Source organism: Mesoplodon mirus (assembly GCF_964341445.2).
Source record: "Mesoplodon mirus genome assembly, chromosome: 13".
Classification (NCBI taxonomy): Eukaryota; Metazoa; Chordata; class Mammalia; order Artiodactyla; family Ziphiidae; genus Mesoplodon; species Mesoplodon mirus.
The window spans coordinates 46,730,096-46,746,929 of NC_138989.1; the positions used below are offsets into that span (position 1 = coordinate 46,730,096).

The 16,834-nt window shown below is 42.5% G+C and overlaps 1 protein-coding gene across 1 annotated transcript in view; it reads left to right on the forward strand.

Annotated features, from left to right (window-relative positions):
• The first annotated feature begins 1,869 nt into the window (after positions 1-1,869).
• Positions 1,870-16,834, forward strand: part of DSG2 (desmoglein 2) — a 49,045-nt gene continuing 34,080 nt past the window's right edge. Inside the window, exon 1 of the mRNA XM_082640175.1 lies at positions 1,870-1,957. Within this exon, the coding sequence (XP_082496301.1) occupies positions 1,919-1,957 (39 nt within the window). The 5' untranslated portion in view covers positions 1,870-1,918. The remainder of the gene's footprint in view (positions 1,958-16,834) is intronic.

Here is a 16,834-nt window from a genome sequence, read left to right on the forward strand (position 1 = left end):
CCTTTGACGGCCTCCAGGGGAGAGTAAATACTCCAACAGAAATAAAATTTGCATTAGCTTTTCTCATTCTGGAATCTACAATTATCTTCATTACTAAACAGAGATCAAACTCTAGATAATGAGGCATAAATACTTACTTGCCTATAGGAGTCAGTTGCAAGAGCACTAATTTTAGGTAGGACTTATGTATAGTTTCCAGGGATGATTTGTGAGTGTTTTGGTAAAGGCTGCCTTGTTTAATTAGTAGCTTTCCCAGCAGTGATGGGGAATGAGAATTATCACCAAGGGTGCTACCAACCACACCTAATTCAAGAGAAAGGAGTGGAAACTAGACGACATTCTTCCCTCCTGACTCAGCTACGTAACCAACGTTTATTGAGAGTCCATCATGGTACTCTGCACTGTTCTAGTCACTGGAAACAGTGGGAAACTAAGCAGACACTCCTCCTAGATACTTAGTCCTCAGTTTAGCCACTGATACTTAAGTAACACTATGAGAAAAGTCACTCTGCATTTACTCCCTAAACAGAGGAAAATGTGGTTCTCAGCTCAAAGAGGGAGTGGTCCCTGGCAGCTTAGGAAGAAAGGGACTAAGGCAGAGATGGCCATTGTACTGGATCTGGAAAAGTGGCAAGATTAGAACTGGGGAAAGAAGGGTAGGAGATACTGGGGGAGGGAACTTTTAACCACAAAAGGAACTCTGCTATTTTGGCCAACTCTGATGTCAAATGTCTCGTTCTAGTAGCAAATCAACCCTTTATACTTTTATAGGCTCTTCCAATACTTCATTGTCAATAATTAGCCTTTCTTAGAAGTTTCCTAATCTGTTGTTGATTCTAGAGTTTCTGTTTTATTGAGAAGAATCCAACTTAATATTTACACTTGCAAAAATAATACCACCACCACCATTTGTTGAACTCGGATGTGCTAGACACTACAGAACACATCATATAGATTTTCTGATTTAATCTTCACAACAGTCCTATTTGTTGGATGCCGTTAATCCCATTTGACAGATCTGGAAACTGAGGCACAGAGAGGTTGTCCAGGTCACACAGCTAAGTAACTATTGCAGAGAGGATTCTGACCTCTAGTGACGCTTTGTGTAAGAGATTCTGTAAATCATATCGAAGCGTATATGTTTCCCTGAACCCCTCTAGAGTTTTCTCCCAGTCGAGGCTAGTTAACAAGGGGCCGAAGAACTGTCCATTTGGATCATGTGTGATTCTTCTAATAACCGCTTCTCCCTGAGCCAGACAAGCGGCAAACCTGTGGGAAGCACTGAAGGGGCCAGGGGAAGAGGTGAGAAGCCTTCGCGGAGATAACCACCCGAAATCCTGCTCCAGAACCTTCGCTCCCGGAGAGCGGGCCACACGCACCCGGCCGCGGTGAGGACGCGGGTCCGGGCGTCACTCGTCTTTTTCCTCCGCGCCACCTGGGCCTCGCGCACAGTTACAAAGCGCTGGACCTTCCGGAGGCCTCGGGCGGCCGGGCCGGCTCACTGGCCGCCGCGGGCCTCTGCTGCAGAGCCGGGCCACCCTCCGGCGAAGAGCGGGGCGGGGAGGGGAGGATGGCAGGGCGGGGCCTGCCACTCCAAGTCCCCAAGCCGGGGACGTCACGGCTCCAGGTGCGTGTGCGGCGGGGGGCGGGAGTCCACCGTGCGCCTCCCTCCTCCACGCAGGTCCCACCTCAGCGCGAGCAGCTCGGCCGGGCTCCGGGCTCCCGGCTCCGGGCTCCATTTTCTCGCGGAGGCCACACCTGGAACCGCGCCTTTGGGCAGGGCCGCACGGCCGCCGCGAGAGAGGGGACCCTCGGGGCGGGGACGCCGGGGAGGAGCGGCCGCGCGCGCGCGCACGGGGACGCGGGGAGCCGGCGGCGCCGAGGGGTGCTGGCGGCCCGAGACGGAGGCTGCGACGCGATGGCGCTGGGCGCGGGGGGTGCGCTGCTGCTTCTCCTGGTAAGTGCGGGGAGCAGGGGCGCGGAGCCTCGGGCGGGCCTGGGCAGCTGCGGGCGCCCAGCCCGCGCCCCGACCTGCCCGCTTCCGCCGGGCAAGGATCGGCCCGCCCGGCGCTCCCTCTTTGTGCCCCGAGGTGGGAAAGGGCCGAGCAGGCGGCGGCGAGCGCGGACCCTGCGGCTCCGCTGGGAAGGAGCGGGCGTGGGAAGCTGGCTGAACTTCCGTTTTTCTTGCCGCCACGCACAAGCCCTGGCGCATTTCTGTACCTGCGATCCGCGGGTGTAGTGAGCCCTGGAGCGGGTACACCTTTCCTGGAGGTCGAGGGCTTTGTCCGGAGTCTCCTCAGACGGCAACATGGAGGCGGTGGGAGCAGCGGCCGCGCCTCCTTCCCCGGGCTCCCGCCACCCGGGCGCGGCAGTGACCTGGGGAAACACCTGTGTTCCTAGACTGCAGGAAAGGGCCCCAAATAGTTTCTTTAATGTATTTTACAAAGTGAATTTTTTTGGTAAAAGCCACGTTACTTTTGAAATCACCCACATATAGTCTGAACTTAAAGTTCCCAAAGTTGGTGTTTTAAAACAGTCGCCTAGTATTAAAGGTAATGAACATATGTAATAGTTTTAAGATTTTTTTCATTTTAAAAGATTACACAAAATCGATATGCAGCGCCACAGTCAAAGGGGATTTTCAGAGGTTCTTAAAGGAACTGGCAAACAGTGTTCCGTCTCTCGATCTGCATTTCTTATGCCTGGCTTCTACATTCAGATGGGTTTTTAAATATGTTTGTTAAAGGAATCGTACAAAATTAAGAAATGTATCTGCTTTATAAGGGTTTGCTAGATGGGTTTTGATAAAGTGACAGTTATCCTGTTCATATAGGCGTGCATTCACCTTCCAGAGACTTAACAAATGTATGTTCACAGAGATTAGGTACAAAATCATACTGCTTTCTTATATAATGGTGAAAATAAAAAGTACAAGTACCTTCTCTGTATTGAAAGCGCTAACTTCCAAAAGATTGCCTTCTCTCTATCCCAGAATTACAATGAAAGAGGGAAAATATTTTTTTTCCTATATCTCACACAGGAAGAAACATGACTAATGAAATCTAGGGATTTCAGTGATATCTCACTTGCGTGCTATTTAGGACCTGCGGACCTTTGGCACACCAGTTACTTTTCATGCTTTTTATCCATTTTGCCTAAGTCATTGAGGTAATTTTCAATTCAAGTTTATTTTGTTAATAAAACTTTTCAAAGATAATTTGTGGTTTCCTTTTTGGCCTCCAGAGTAGCCAAGCAACTAGTTCCCTCATCATGGTACTTCCTGACTAAGGAGATTACAAAACTAGCATAGCACCTAGCTTAGTTTGAGGGTTAAATATTAAATCCTAGAAAAGAAATTGCCTTTGTTCTCAAATGATATAACAAGCAGGCCAGTTCAAGTACATTTACAGAGAAATAAGTATATAATTTAGGCATAATTTTTACTTTAGCAATTCAGTATTTTTACTTTATTGAGCAGTGATTGCTCCTTTAAAAAGTGATTATAACTAACTGAATAAGCAAAATTCTTGGACACTTCTTTGTATTTTCTGCAATACTTTGCATGATATAAATTTGAGTATGTTTATTTTTGGTCAAAGAACAGTGGGCATTTTGCCCACCGATGTGTTTGAAGTTGGAAGTTTAGATTTTAGTGAAGAATATTTGAAAGCAGCTATGCTGACAGAAGGACTTCTCCAGGACACAGCTCTTTTATAGAAGGTAATAGAAATTGTAGTGCATACGGGTCAGAGTTCAGTTGTAGATCACAGAATTCACTCCAGCTAGTTAAAGCAGGAAGATATTTATTTCAGGGTATTGTGTTGATTGCATCCGTGTGGCAAGGACTGAGGAAACTCCATTTTGAGCTGTCAGTGACTTCAAAGCCATCCGTCCAGCAGAGCCTAAGCACTTAGGGGGCTGCTGCCTCTCCTGTGATCAGGAGCCAACACTGCCACCCGGCAGTGTGGAAACGGCCATGATCAGGGTGCTACTTTGCTAGCTCCAGAACCATGCCACGTTTGCTAGGATGCATACCAACGAAATGTGCCAGGACTCTGCATCTTGGTACCCATGAATCTAGTACGGAATCTACTAGATGAACACTAGAGCCCAGAGTAAGATAGCTGCAAAAACCCAGCTCCATTCTCCTCTATGCTTGCCAGCAAGAACAGCAGACATGTAGCTTCTGCTTCACTTCCTTCTTTCACATCTCATGTAGATGCTGGTTGTTGAACCTAAATCACATTCAGAACCTTAGCTGCTGGGAGTCTATGATATGTGGTCTCTAGGTTTCCTCTGAAGTTCAGGGAGATAAACCAGAAGCGAGATGTTGAGTGGCACCCACATAGCTATCACACAGATAGAGCCCAACTCTATCAAAATGGGAAATAGAGGTAATATTGTAAATAAAGTCAGAGAACCTTTCCTCACCAAGAGTTCTTTACCTGGGTTTTACCGACTCCCAAATGGTCCATAGATAGAATTCAGAAGGTCCTTAGACATGGCTGGGAATAAATGACATACCTGTTCTCACTAATGTTTAACTGAAATGTAACATTTCTTTAAATTATGTGTAGGAAAGACACTGCAATAGCATAGCAGTACTTGTGAGTTTAGACAATAGAATTCATAGATATTTTCACATAATACTATAGGTATCTTAAAATACCATTTTTCTCATCATTAATAGACTTTCTACTATATTTTATTTTATTATTTTTTGTTTGTTTGTTCTTGTTTTTTGTGGTACGCGGGCCTCTCCCGTTGCGGAGCACAGGCTCCGGACGCACAGGCTCAGCGGCCACGGCTCACGGGCCCAGCCGCTCCGCGGCATGTGGGATCCTCCCGGACCGGGGCACGAACCCGTGTCCCCTGCATTGGCAGGCGGACTCTCAACCACTGCGCCACCAGGGAAGCCCTATTTTATTACTTAACATGTTGATAATGAAGTACATGACATGACTGCATCACAAATTGGTGTTTTTTAAATAATTCTGATAACTATTTCAATATAATTGAGTTCATTCATAATTCGATGTTTTTTATTTTATAAATTTAAAAACATTATTCTGAGAAGAGGTCCACAGGCTTCAACACCCTGCTAAAGAGGGCACTTGAAGAGATTTTCTGGTGGTTGCCTCAGTTTTGCCTTTGACATTAAGCTTGTCCTTCAAAATCAAACTACATTTTAAAGATTAAGTGGGAGCAAATTATACTGTGAATGGTTGTGTCTACTAATATGTTAGTTTGTTAGGGTTGCTATAACAAAGTACCAAAAACTGGGTGGCTTAAAACAGAAATTTATTTTCTCACAGTTCTAGATGCCAGAAGTCTGAAATTAAGGTGTGGGCTGAAACCTACAGGTTTCCTTCCTTGCCTCTTCCTGGGGTTGGGTGGTTGACCACCAATCTCTAGGATTCCTTGCCTTGTCGGTGCACACTCCAGTCCTCTGTCTTCACGTGACATTCTTCCTTCTCTTCATACCAACTTCGCTCTGTGCATGTCTGAGTCTGTGTCCAGATTTCCCTTTTTTATAAAAACACTGGTCCTGTTGGATCAGGGCTCACACTAATGACATCAACTTGGTTAAATCTGCAAAGACCCTGTTTCCAAGTAAGGTCAGATTCGGAGGTACTGGGGGTTAGGACTTCAATATATCTTCTTTTGAGAGACAAAATTCAACCCATAACAAGTAGGTTCAACTATCTATAAAGTATCAACAACTTTGGAGTTATACTTAAGGTTCTAATATGCTAGTGGATAGCAGATTTTAGAATAAACTCAAGTATAAGTGAGATGGTAAATATTGAAGCTTATAAGAATAATCAGTTATATTCAGGGATTTTAGAAATGTATGGTTTCACATTTGTTTTTGTTTCTAAAAAATTAATAGGTAATGGGGAAATGGCAACTCTTAACAGAAGTTTCTTTAATTATAAACTTAGGGGAAAGTACTTTACAAAAAGACATGAGCATTAATTTCATTTACATTCTCCCTGATCATTAGAAATACCTGATGAGCTAAATTAAAATCTCCAAGGTTAAAGTCCAGAAATGTATATCGATAGAAACTTCCCAGTTAATCTAATAATTAGACAGGTGTGAGAGAATGACCAATCTAAATTTTGCAAAATAGTTTATTCATGAATGAAGCATACAAATATTTATATGGAAAAGAAATTACACATTGAATAGGGGTTCATATTTTTAAAACCGCCAAATTGCAGTAAAAGTCAGAAAGCTTAATTGAAATTATAAATGAGCTTTAGATCAATTTTAGCATTTCTCAATCACAGCTTTTTTTCTCTTTCATTGTGCCACAGATTTTAACAGCTGATAACACTTTTCAAACATACAGTCCACATATGATGAAAGATTGTTTTCTCAGTTAAGTTTATCTTAAAGTTTCAGATGTATACCACATATGACATTGCACTCTTTTTTTTTTTTTTTTTTTTTTGCTGTACGCGGGCCTCTCACTGCTGTGGCCTCTCCCGTTGCGGAGCACAGGCTCCGGACACACAGGCTCCGCGGCCATGGCTCGCGGGCCCAGCCGCTCCGCGGCATGTGGGATCTTCCGGGATCGGGGCACGAACCCGTGTCCCCTGAATCGGCAGGCGGACTCTCAACCACTGCGCCACCAGGGAAGCCCCCATTGCACTCTTTTTGTTTACTTCTAATTATTTTAAAATTTATTGAGATTTTTATCATATGCAAAGCTTGATGATTAGGGTGAAGGAAGCTGGAACACCAGGATTTGTACCATAGTCTAATGGTAAGATGAATGATGCCCACAAGAATATAAACTAGGTAGGAACTAACCCCATAGGACCACTATTTAGTGATTCCCTGCTCAATTCTAAACCATGTGCTATAGACATTGGGAGACCAGTAAAAAGTCAGGTGGGTTCTGCCCTCATGGTGCTTACAGTCTAGTAAACAAGTAAATGGCTAAATTCCAAAGGGGTGATGGTAAGAAGAGTAATGATAAAAGAACACACAGTGCCATGGAGCCTACAGAAGGAGCTCCAGCACTGAGCATCCCAGCTAAGACCTGAGAATAATTATAAATTAATGAGATGATATGAAGAGAAAGAGGGGGAAGAATGTACTAGGTAGAGAGAAGCGCATATGCAAAGGCCTGAAGACAAGGATGCATGGTTCCTTGAAAAAACAGAAAGAGTCCATGTAGCTGGAACACAGTATGCAGAGCAGAACGACATGCTGAAAGGTGTCTGCAGCCTTCTTGATACCAAGGGAAGCCACAGAAGGCTTAATTGACAAGTGAGTGTTTTTAGGGAGGTGTTCAAATCATAAAGAAAATGAAAAGATGAATGTTAGTTGAGTTGGTCAGGAAGGGGTGGAGAAAGAAAGAAGAGATGGTAGTCGACTGGGTACAATTTTGCCTCATTATTAAAAAAAAAAAAAAACTTCCAGAATTTGGGATGCTGCGATCAGAGACGGCAGAAAAGCCCAGACAGTCCTGTGGAGGGAGGGTGCAGCCTGGCAGGAGGGTTGGTTTGGGAACAAGGGTTCTCGAGAAAATGTCGGGGCTGGGGGTGGGGGGTGGGAAGGGTGTGAAAGGGGCATTTTGATTGTCACAAGGTGCAGGATGCTACTGGCATTTAGTACTCCAAATGCAGGGTGGCTAAACCTCCAGCAAGAACAGAACCTTCAAGAAAAAATTGGCCACTCAGGAAGACTTTTCCTATCAGAAATGCCGATAGCTCCCCCGCTGAGAAATGGTGATAGGCAAATAGTGAGAGATTCTAATCAGGGATTCATCTTACTTACCTCTGTCTTTTTAAAATGCAAATGTCCTCTCAGTTGATTAAGCCTTGATACATTCATTTATTCAGCAAGTATTATTGAGCACCTACTCTGTGCCAAACACTTTTCTAGGTCTTACCTCAAAATCGCACCTTCATGGGAATTCCTTTCATCAGTCTAGCAGGTGCCTCCTGGCTGATGGAATGGGAAGGCAGGTTTGAGCGGAGACGAGAAGAAAGAGGTCCCATTTCCCCTATTCTAAAATACCTCCATCCCACTACTCTTTCAAGTTCCCTACGATACAAACTAAAAATACACAAATAAGTGGCCCATAAACTCCCTCATGTTGGAGATCCACTCTCCTTACACCCCAAAAGTGCTAACTGGGAAATGGGGCAGGGCGCCTAGCTCAATCGTCACCTTGTTCTAACACTGTCGATCGTCTCTTCTTTCAAATATCTCCTTCCTTTGCTTCCATAGTACTCTGCTGGGGGGTCCTTTCACCTCCGGGAGGCTGCGGTGGTGAAAGGCACAGGAGGTTATGCTGTACTCACATCACCAGGAGGCACAGGAGGTACATGGGGGAGGCAGGGCGTGGCCGGTAACAGCGGTGGCTGAGGCGCGCGCCCCTGGGACCGCGCGGTAAGCCCTGCCCCTTGAGCCGCAGCGCCCTACTCTCGAGCCTGCTGCGTCCTCCCTGCGCAGAGCGTTTCCTCAGGATTCTAGCTTAGCATTTCTACAGTTCGTGCTCTGAGAATGCATCCTTCTAACTACTCAGCCTCTGATCCCTTCCCCTATCCTCCACACGCAGGGCACTGCCAAGCACTAACGTCGTCCCCATAAAGACTGTTGCCTCCACCCACCCATCCCGGTGCCATTACCCTATTACGGGCCCTCATCACATCTGCTCTGGCTTATTTAAACTTCAAACCGTCTCCTGCCTCTCGTCGTGGAGCACTGCCAAAAAAAAATCTCTCCGAAGCTCTGGGGGCATAGTATCCGTCATCAGAAGCTGATCCTTATAGGATCAGTGAAGATCCTTAGCACAACTTTGTGTCCTTATTTTCTACTCACTACCGACACACGGTCTAGGTGTCAAATTGCACGCCTTCCTGTTCTTTACCCTCCCTCTGCAAGTTCTGGCCGGTGCGGTCTTTAAAGCAGATCATTTCCTTCCGCCTCCCATCTGCTCCCACCTGCTCCCACACCTAAACCTCTCCTGATTTCTCCAGAAGGAGGTCATTTCTGCCTTTTCTGAGCTCCCCAGAACTGCTTTTGCAGCTGCCTTTCACACAATGAATTTTTTCTACCTCTGTTATAGTAATTTATGTACACTTTATCTCTCCTGCTAAACTTCTTTGGAACAGGATCTACGTACCATTTATCTATACTAGCTCAATGCCTTAGACACAGAAGAATCCTTTAAAAACCTAAAAGCTAATGTATCTTTCTATGTTTGGAAAAAGGTGGGATAATAATCTGAATTTCATTTGTTTAGAAGAAACATTTAACGCTCAGATGGTGTGGGTGGTAAGTTTTTGTTTGACCTTTAACACATTTCGGCAGTTACTAGGTGTGCTTTCGCTATATGCCAAACAGCCTTCTAGATGCTTGTGAGCTGTCCCACCCACTATCATGAAGCCTACAGTGGGGGAAAGGAGAATGTAGGGAAACTAATTTGACATTTTTGAGCACCCACTGTGTGCCAGTAACTGGATTTACTGAATGTTATTAATGGATGAATCTGGGTAGAACCCAAGTCCCCCGACACCAAATGCCTCTCTGTCAATCCAAAGGCATCACTGTGACCTCCTTTACAAGCAGTTTTCTATAGTTAGTCATACGTAAGGCCTGAACTTCTGGAACTAGATTAATTGGTTCAATTTCATTACAAGATAGAATCATTCTAGAAAGGAAAAAAAGGAGAAGAAATGTACATTGAAATTTGCCTAATTGCACAGTCCTGCAGAAGTATTCTAAACAACTTTCTAAAACCATTGATTTTTCACTGTTCAGTTTTGCCAGTCCACTTATTTGAAGCCAATTGAAAATGCCTGTTTTCCACTTTGGACCTTGGAGTCAATTGTTGGTCAGTTTCTACTAGTTCCTGCAGTTTGACTTACTGACAGGACAGTGCCAGCTAGTGATGAAAAAGGACAATTTGAAGTTCTTGGTTTTCTTAAGCTTCTGGGGGGGGGGAAGAAATCTGGTTTTCTTCATTCTATTTTTTAATGTAATTTTCAGGAATATATTGCAACAAAAGGGTGGAAACAGCCCATCATTTTTGTTTAAGAAATTATGTATTATGTAGATGTATCTGAAAAGATATATTTTACAGATTTGCTTGTATTTTGCCTAATTCCAAAAGCATTTGTAGCAATTACAGAAAACACCAATAAAATGGTAAAATATTTCAAAAATGATAAATGCTCAGGATCAGTAAATCTTCAGCTAGAAGAAGAGATATGAACCAGGAGAAAACACTGTTTAAAGCAATTTTATTGTAGTTGATTACTACTTTTAAAGTGGAAAATCTTCTGGCGATGGGAATAACTCAGTTGCTGAATTTCCTTATTTGGAATGTATCATTTCACACATCTCTGTAATTAAGGGCTAATTCTCCAGTCTATGAATTATGCAGGCTCTCCTTCCCTTTCCTTTGCTACTCTGATTTTACACAACTGTTTACAAAAGTGGGGTCTCTGGACCAGCAGCATGAACATTACCCGGAAACTTGTTAGAATATAGATTTTTATATCCCACCCAAGCCCTACTGAATCAGAAACTCAGAAGTCTTGTGTTTCAACAAGATGATTCATGTGCCACTCAAGTTTGAGAACCACTGTTTATTAACATCCCTATTAGAAAATAATTGGGAATGGAAAAAGAAGATTAAATTTGAAAAAGCCTACTTTTAGCTACTTATTAGCAACTCTGATTTTTTTTTTAATGTTTTAGGGGCCAAGGAAATTGACTAAATAAAATAATGTTGACTTTTTTGGGTCTTCTGTTTATTTGTCTATGCCAAGTTAAAAATAGGAGCTGTCCATGATTACACAAAAGGCAACTTGAAAGGACAGTTCACAACATGCTCTAACAACTCAAGTGTAGCACAGCATTGCTAACTCTGTATTTTAAAATTCTTGGCACCAATAAATGTTTCCAAGGAAAATATCTCCCCCTTTAAAGTTAACTTCAATATGACTCACCCCAAATCATATTTATTACATTAAGATTAGCCCAGACATCTAAAGAGCAGGCAAAAGATTATGATCAATTTATAGAATTTATGATCAATTATAGAATTTATGTCAGACTTAAAGTATATAATTTTACTATCTAAAATTCAAATTCAGAGTTGAAAAATTAAAGTTCAAAATATTGCTTTTCTTGGTTGTTGAGTTTTTTTAAACAGCAGCCATGAAAACAAATGTATGTTTAAACTAGCTGTTGAGTGAGGCTGCCCTAGGAATTGTACTTATGTATGGGTCATTTATAAGTTGGATTTTTAAGTTGGGAATTTCTAAATATGGTATAATGTTTAGCCATAAACTAAGAAATTTTATAGACTACCTCACCTTCAAAAAAAAAAAAAAAAAAAGACCAGAGGAAAATAGTATGATAGGTGAAATTCTAACATAAGTCTAACATCAGGTTTATCAGACCTTCTTGTGGATACAGAGTCTACTGAGGACCAGTTCTGTGTATACAATTAGAAAATTCAGGATATGTAATCAGAGGAAATAAACAAGTGGCATCCATGACCTTTATTTTATCTCGTTTTATTTCCTTTAAATTATTTTAGCCAAAGCTGGAAACGCTTTAAGAATGGGTTGGGGGGGCTTCCCTGGTGGCGCAGTGGTTGAGAGTCCGCCTGCCGATGCAGGGGACACGGGTTCATGCCCCGGTCTGGGAAGATCCCACATGCCGCGGAGCGGCTGGGCCCGTGAGCCATGGCCGCTGAGCCTGCGCGTCCGGAGCCTGTGCTCCGCAACGGGAGAGGCCACAGCAGTGAGAGCCCCGCGTACTGCAAAAAAACAAAACAAACAAAAAAAAGAATGGGTTGGGTGTAAGCCAGGGACCTTAAGAGCAATTTCTGATTCTGCATTCTGTACAACGAAAGGGAGAAACAGAATTTTAAAACATTCTGCGTGGTTGGAAGGGTGAGTAGGAAAGAGAAGTAACAGGTTTTTCCGTGATTGTCTGCGGTGGGCATGAGGTTGAAGAGCAACAGCGGGCATGTGTTAGGTCACCTCTATTTGGGTACCGAAGATCATCCGTTGACCACCCTGCTAAAGTAGGCTAAAGTTCTTTCTGGCTGAATGGAAACAATAAGCCATTATAATGCCTCAAAGTTAAAACAATATTTTAAACTACTTTGTACCCCTCTACATCTCATCTTCAGTAAGTTATCTATTGGTCTGAGATATTAAAGTTTAAGGGGTCACCTAACCTTGGACTCATAGAATCACAAAAGAAAGCTTCAAAATCCTCTACTTCAGGCCGACAGCCTATTAGCCAGGAAGACCTGTCATCACTGACTTGTAAGTCCTCCACGATTCTGTTTGTTGAACTCATCAAGGTGACTTCAGAGCAGGAAGTCTTTTCTAAAAGTGCTGACCTTGGGAACAAAGAGTCATTGATTGATTGTATTTTTTCAGTGATATTTGACTTTCCCTGATGGCTCTGCCAAAACAAAAAAAAGAAAATTATTTTCTTTCCAGTTACCAAGAAGGCCAGTTTTTACAGGATGCATGGGATCTAACGGTAGAAATTTTTTTTAATTTTTTCTAAACTTCAGTAAATTGGGAAAGCTTTTGAAGGATTTTTCTGGTTCATCTAAAAATACTACTTCTTTGACTACAGAGACTAGAAACTTACGTTTCTTCTTCGGTCTTAAAGGCATGTCACACATGACATTTTTCTATCACCAAGTTCCTTTTGAGAAAAAAGAATGACAGATTTCATAGTTGGGAGAAACCATAATGGTCACCTTGTCCAGACCTCCTTCCAGTGCTTGAAATCCTTTTACAACATCACCACAGGACATCACTCAAACTTACAGAACTGAAAATGTTCAAAGGGAAGTGGGAAGGAGTGGGAATGGAGGACAGAAGACAGAGTGTGTCAGTTTCTCCATTTATATTGTCTGCAATATGCTACCAGTTTGGAAATTTACATAAATTCATAGTCCTCCCGAACTTGCATGACCTTCTTGACCCTAGCTATTACAGTAACTTGCAATCAGAGAAACATGGTCTAAGTTAGGGTTTCTCAACCTTGGCACTTTGCATCTAGAGCCAGATAGTGCTTTGTTGGGGGAGGGGCTGTCCTGTGCATTGTAGGATGTTGAGCAGCTTCTCTGGTCTCTACCCAGTAAATGCCAGTAGCACTTACTTCCCCCCGCCCCCAACACACACACTCTGGTTTGATAAGCAAAAATGTCCCCACACTTTACCAAATATCCCAGGTGACCACAGGATGTCACAGGAAAGGGGTGGGGGGATTTGTGTGCACAGAATCTCCCCCAGCTGAGAACTACTGTCCTAAATTAAGAATGTGTGCTGTGAGATACACATTCCTAAGGAAACATCCAAATCACTTACTTTAGGAAGGAGTAGTTAAGATCTCAACTATTTCCTTAGTCAAATAAACAAACAGTTCCACAACTGACAAAATGTTGGTACAACTCTCTTGGGTTGTTTGTACCATGAATGTGGAGCAAATATTTCAGTCTATCATGTCTTTATTAAGTGTCTGTGAAAACAGGCTATTGCAATAGATGCTCTAAAATGCAAACAGCAGAACTATTAGGTAGATTCCAAAAACCCTCAGCTTTAAGGTGCACATCAATTTTGGTAACTTTTTAGTGAAGTGTACTGAATTACTGAATTTTCACAAACCGAACATACCATGTAACCAGCAACGAGATCAAGAAACGTAACCGGCACCATGACACCGTCTTCACTGAATCCCTCCCCTCTACCACCACCACCTTGACCATGGCACTCTCATTCCCACCTCCTGGTCTGGCTATTCCTTTTGCAGGGTTCCACCTGACTTGCTCCCTCACCCCATTCCGGTCTCTATGCAGATGTAACCTCTTCTGAGAGCCTCCCCACAGTCTTCAATCTCTGTACTACCTTGGCCCTGCTTTAATTTTCTTTACAACTTTTATCACACCCTACTTTTGTCTGTCTCCCCAACATGTAAGAATCCAAGAGGACAGGAACATTGCAGGAGCTTGGGAAATTGAAGGCATGGATAAATTCAGATTTCAGAAATTTTAAGATGAGGAAAATGCAAGTCTTAGAAATGAGGAAATACCATCATAATTGTATTCACTGAGTGCCTGCTATGTGCCAGTCATTGCAATAAATACATTTATGTATTATTTCTTTTAATTTGTATAATAACTCTGAACAACGGTACACGTTAGGCTGCTTTCAAATGTAAGCACCAAAACCCAACTAAAAGGTTAATTAAAAGGAATGTTTAATATCGCATAACAAATGGTCAGGAGATGGGGTGGCTCCAGATTTGACCAATTTCGTAACTCAAAGATGTTATGGTTTCAGTTTGTCTTCTCTGCCATTTTATTAGCTTTCTACTCATGGTCACAGATGGCCATTGCAATTCCAAATGTCACATCCTTGCTCACCAGTCTCCAGAAGCAGGTAAAAAGAGAGGCTATGCGTATGTTTTTCTTCTTATCAGAGAGAAGAACCTTTTTCCAGACTCTCCTGATATCTCATTGGCCAAATTCTCTTACACGTTATAGACTGAATGTTTGTGTCCCCCGAAAATTCATATGGGATAGTGTTTGAAGATGGGACCTTTGGGAGTTAATTAAGTTTAGATGAACTTTTTGCTACTGAAAAATAATTAAAACACAGCCTCTGGTAACAACAAAGTTAATAAGAAAAGCTCTATCTTTATTCCCTCCCCTTTAAAGTGGCTGAGGAAACTGAAAACAATTTTATAATGTGTGTGCTACACCTACACGCCCAGATCTTGGCTTCTAAATACCATTCAGTATTAGAAATCAGGGCTTCTTGATGAAATGGTTGATTCTAAAGCTAGGACGGGGAAAATACAAGATGAGCCTGGAGCATCTTGTAATACTAGACAGTAAGAAAGAGCTCAAATAACAAAACATGGGGACATGTCAAAGGGACACAGAATCTAACCATAAAGATCTTGCAACGGCCAAAGCTGGAACTATTTAAACAATAAAATAAATTAAATAGTATTGGATTATAACCCACAGAATAAAATCAATATGCATGAGTCCAAGCTGATAAAAATGATTGAATTAATAAACAAATAAATGAGGGAAGAACAGACAAATCTTTCTTACTAAAGAATTCCAAATAATATATATAGGTGCCCCCCCTCGGAAGTGGAGCTTAACCCCTCTCCTCCCGGCGGCATCCCTACTCCAAGGGTGAGCTAGACTTAATGATACATTTCTAAAGAACACAGCAGGTGAAGGGAAAAACAGCAACTTTACAGTGGAGAAACCTACAAAGACTACTTTAACAAATATTGTCAGGTGAGTATCATGTACCCCTGATATGCTGTGAGGAAAAGGGCACTTCACCACCACTCTGTGGTGTTCTTTACAAAAACACATCACCCGGTTCTAAACATAAGAAAAACAACAGATAAATCCAAATCAGAGGACAGTCTGCAGGATAATTGGCCAGTACTCCTCAAAACTGTCAAGGTCATAAACAAGGAAAGCCTGAGAAATAGTCACAGACCAGAGGAAATTAAGGAGACAACAACTTCACGCAACGTGGGATCCTAGATTGGATCCTGGAACAGAGAAAGGACATTAGTGGTGGAAACAGTAAAATCTGAATACAGTGTAGAATTTAGTTAACTGCGCATTATCTAAATATACCAATTTTGATATCTTAGTTTTGACAAATGTACCACAGTTATTTAAAATGTTACCTTTAGGGACTTCCCTGGTGGCGCAGTGGTTAAGAGTCCACCTGCCAATGCAGCAGACACAGGTTCGAGCCCTGGTCTGGGAAGATCCCACATGCCACAGAGCAACTAAGCCTGTGCACCACAACTACTGAGCCTGTGCTCTAGAGCCCACAAGCCACAACTACTGAGCCCGCGTGCTACAACTATTGAAGCCTGCGCGCCTAGAGCCTGTGCTCTTCAGCAAGAGAAGTCACCACAATGAGAAGCCCGTGCACCGCAACGAAGAGTACACCCCACTTGCCACGACTAGAGAAAGCCTGCACGCAGCAACGAAGACCCAACGCAGCCATAAATTAATTAATTTTTTAATTTTTTAAATAAAAAAATAAATAAAAATAAAATGTTAGCTTTAGTGGGAAATGAGTAAAGGCACCCTTGGTACCCTCTGTACAATATTTTTGTAAATCTAAAAATATCCCTGAATTAAAAATTTATTTAAAAAGAAATGTGTGCTGAAACAAATATTGTATGTCAAATGTACTTCAGTTTAAAAAAAAAACATTTAGGGAAATTCTCAAAAATCAAATGCTGCTATAACTAAAGCATTAACAATAGTAAAATGTAAATGGGATAAAACCCCTTCAGAAGCAATGGGGCAAAGAAAAAAAAAGTGTGTGCTACGCAATTGTTGAAACTGGATGCTGGCTATGTGGATGCTCATTGTACTGTTTACTCTGCTTTTGTATATACAGTCATCTCTCCGTAATAGCAGGGGGTTGATTACAGGATTCCGCCCCCCCCAACCCAGAAACCAAAATACGTGGATTCTCAAGTCCCTTATATAAAATGGCGAGGCGCGTCTTACTCCGTATCTGTGGGTTCTGCATCCGCGGGTTCCGCGTTTGCAGATATGGAAGGCTGACTATAACTGCAATTTAAAAGTTTTTAAAGGTTAAAAATAGTAAATTCATGAAATAAAAGATTCTCTGCTTTCAAGGTATTAGCAATCAAGAGTGACAGAGTTTCTTGTGTTAACTACTGAGATAATAATGAATAGGTGGGGCTTCCCTGGTGGCGCAGTGGTTGAGAGTCTGCCTGCTGATGCAGGGGACACAGGTTCGTG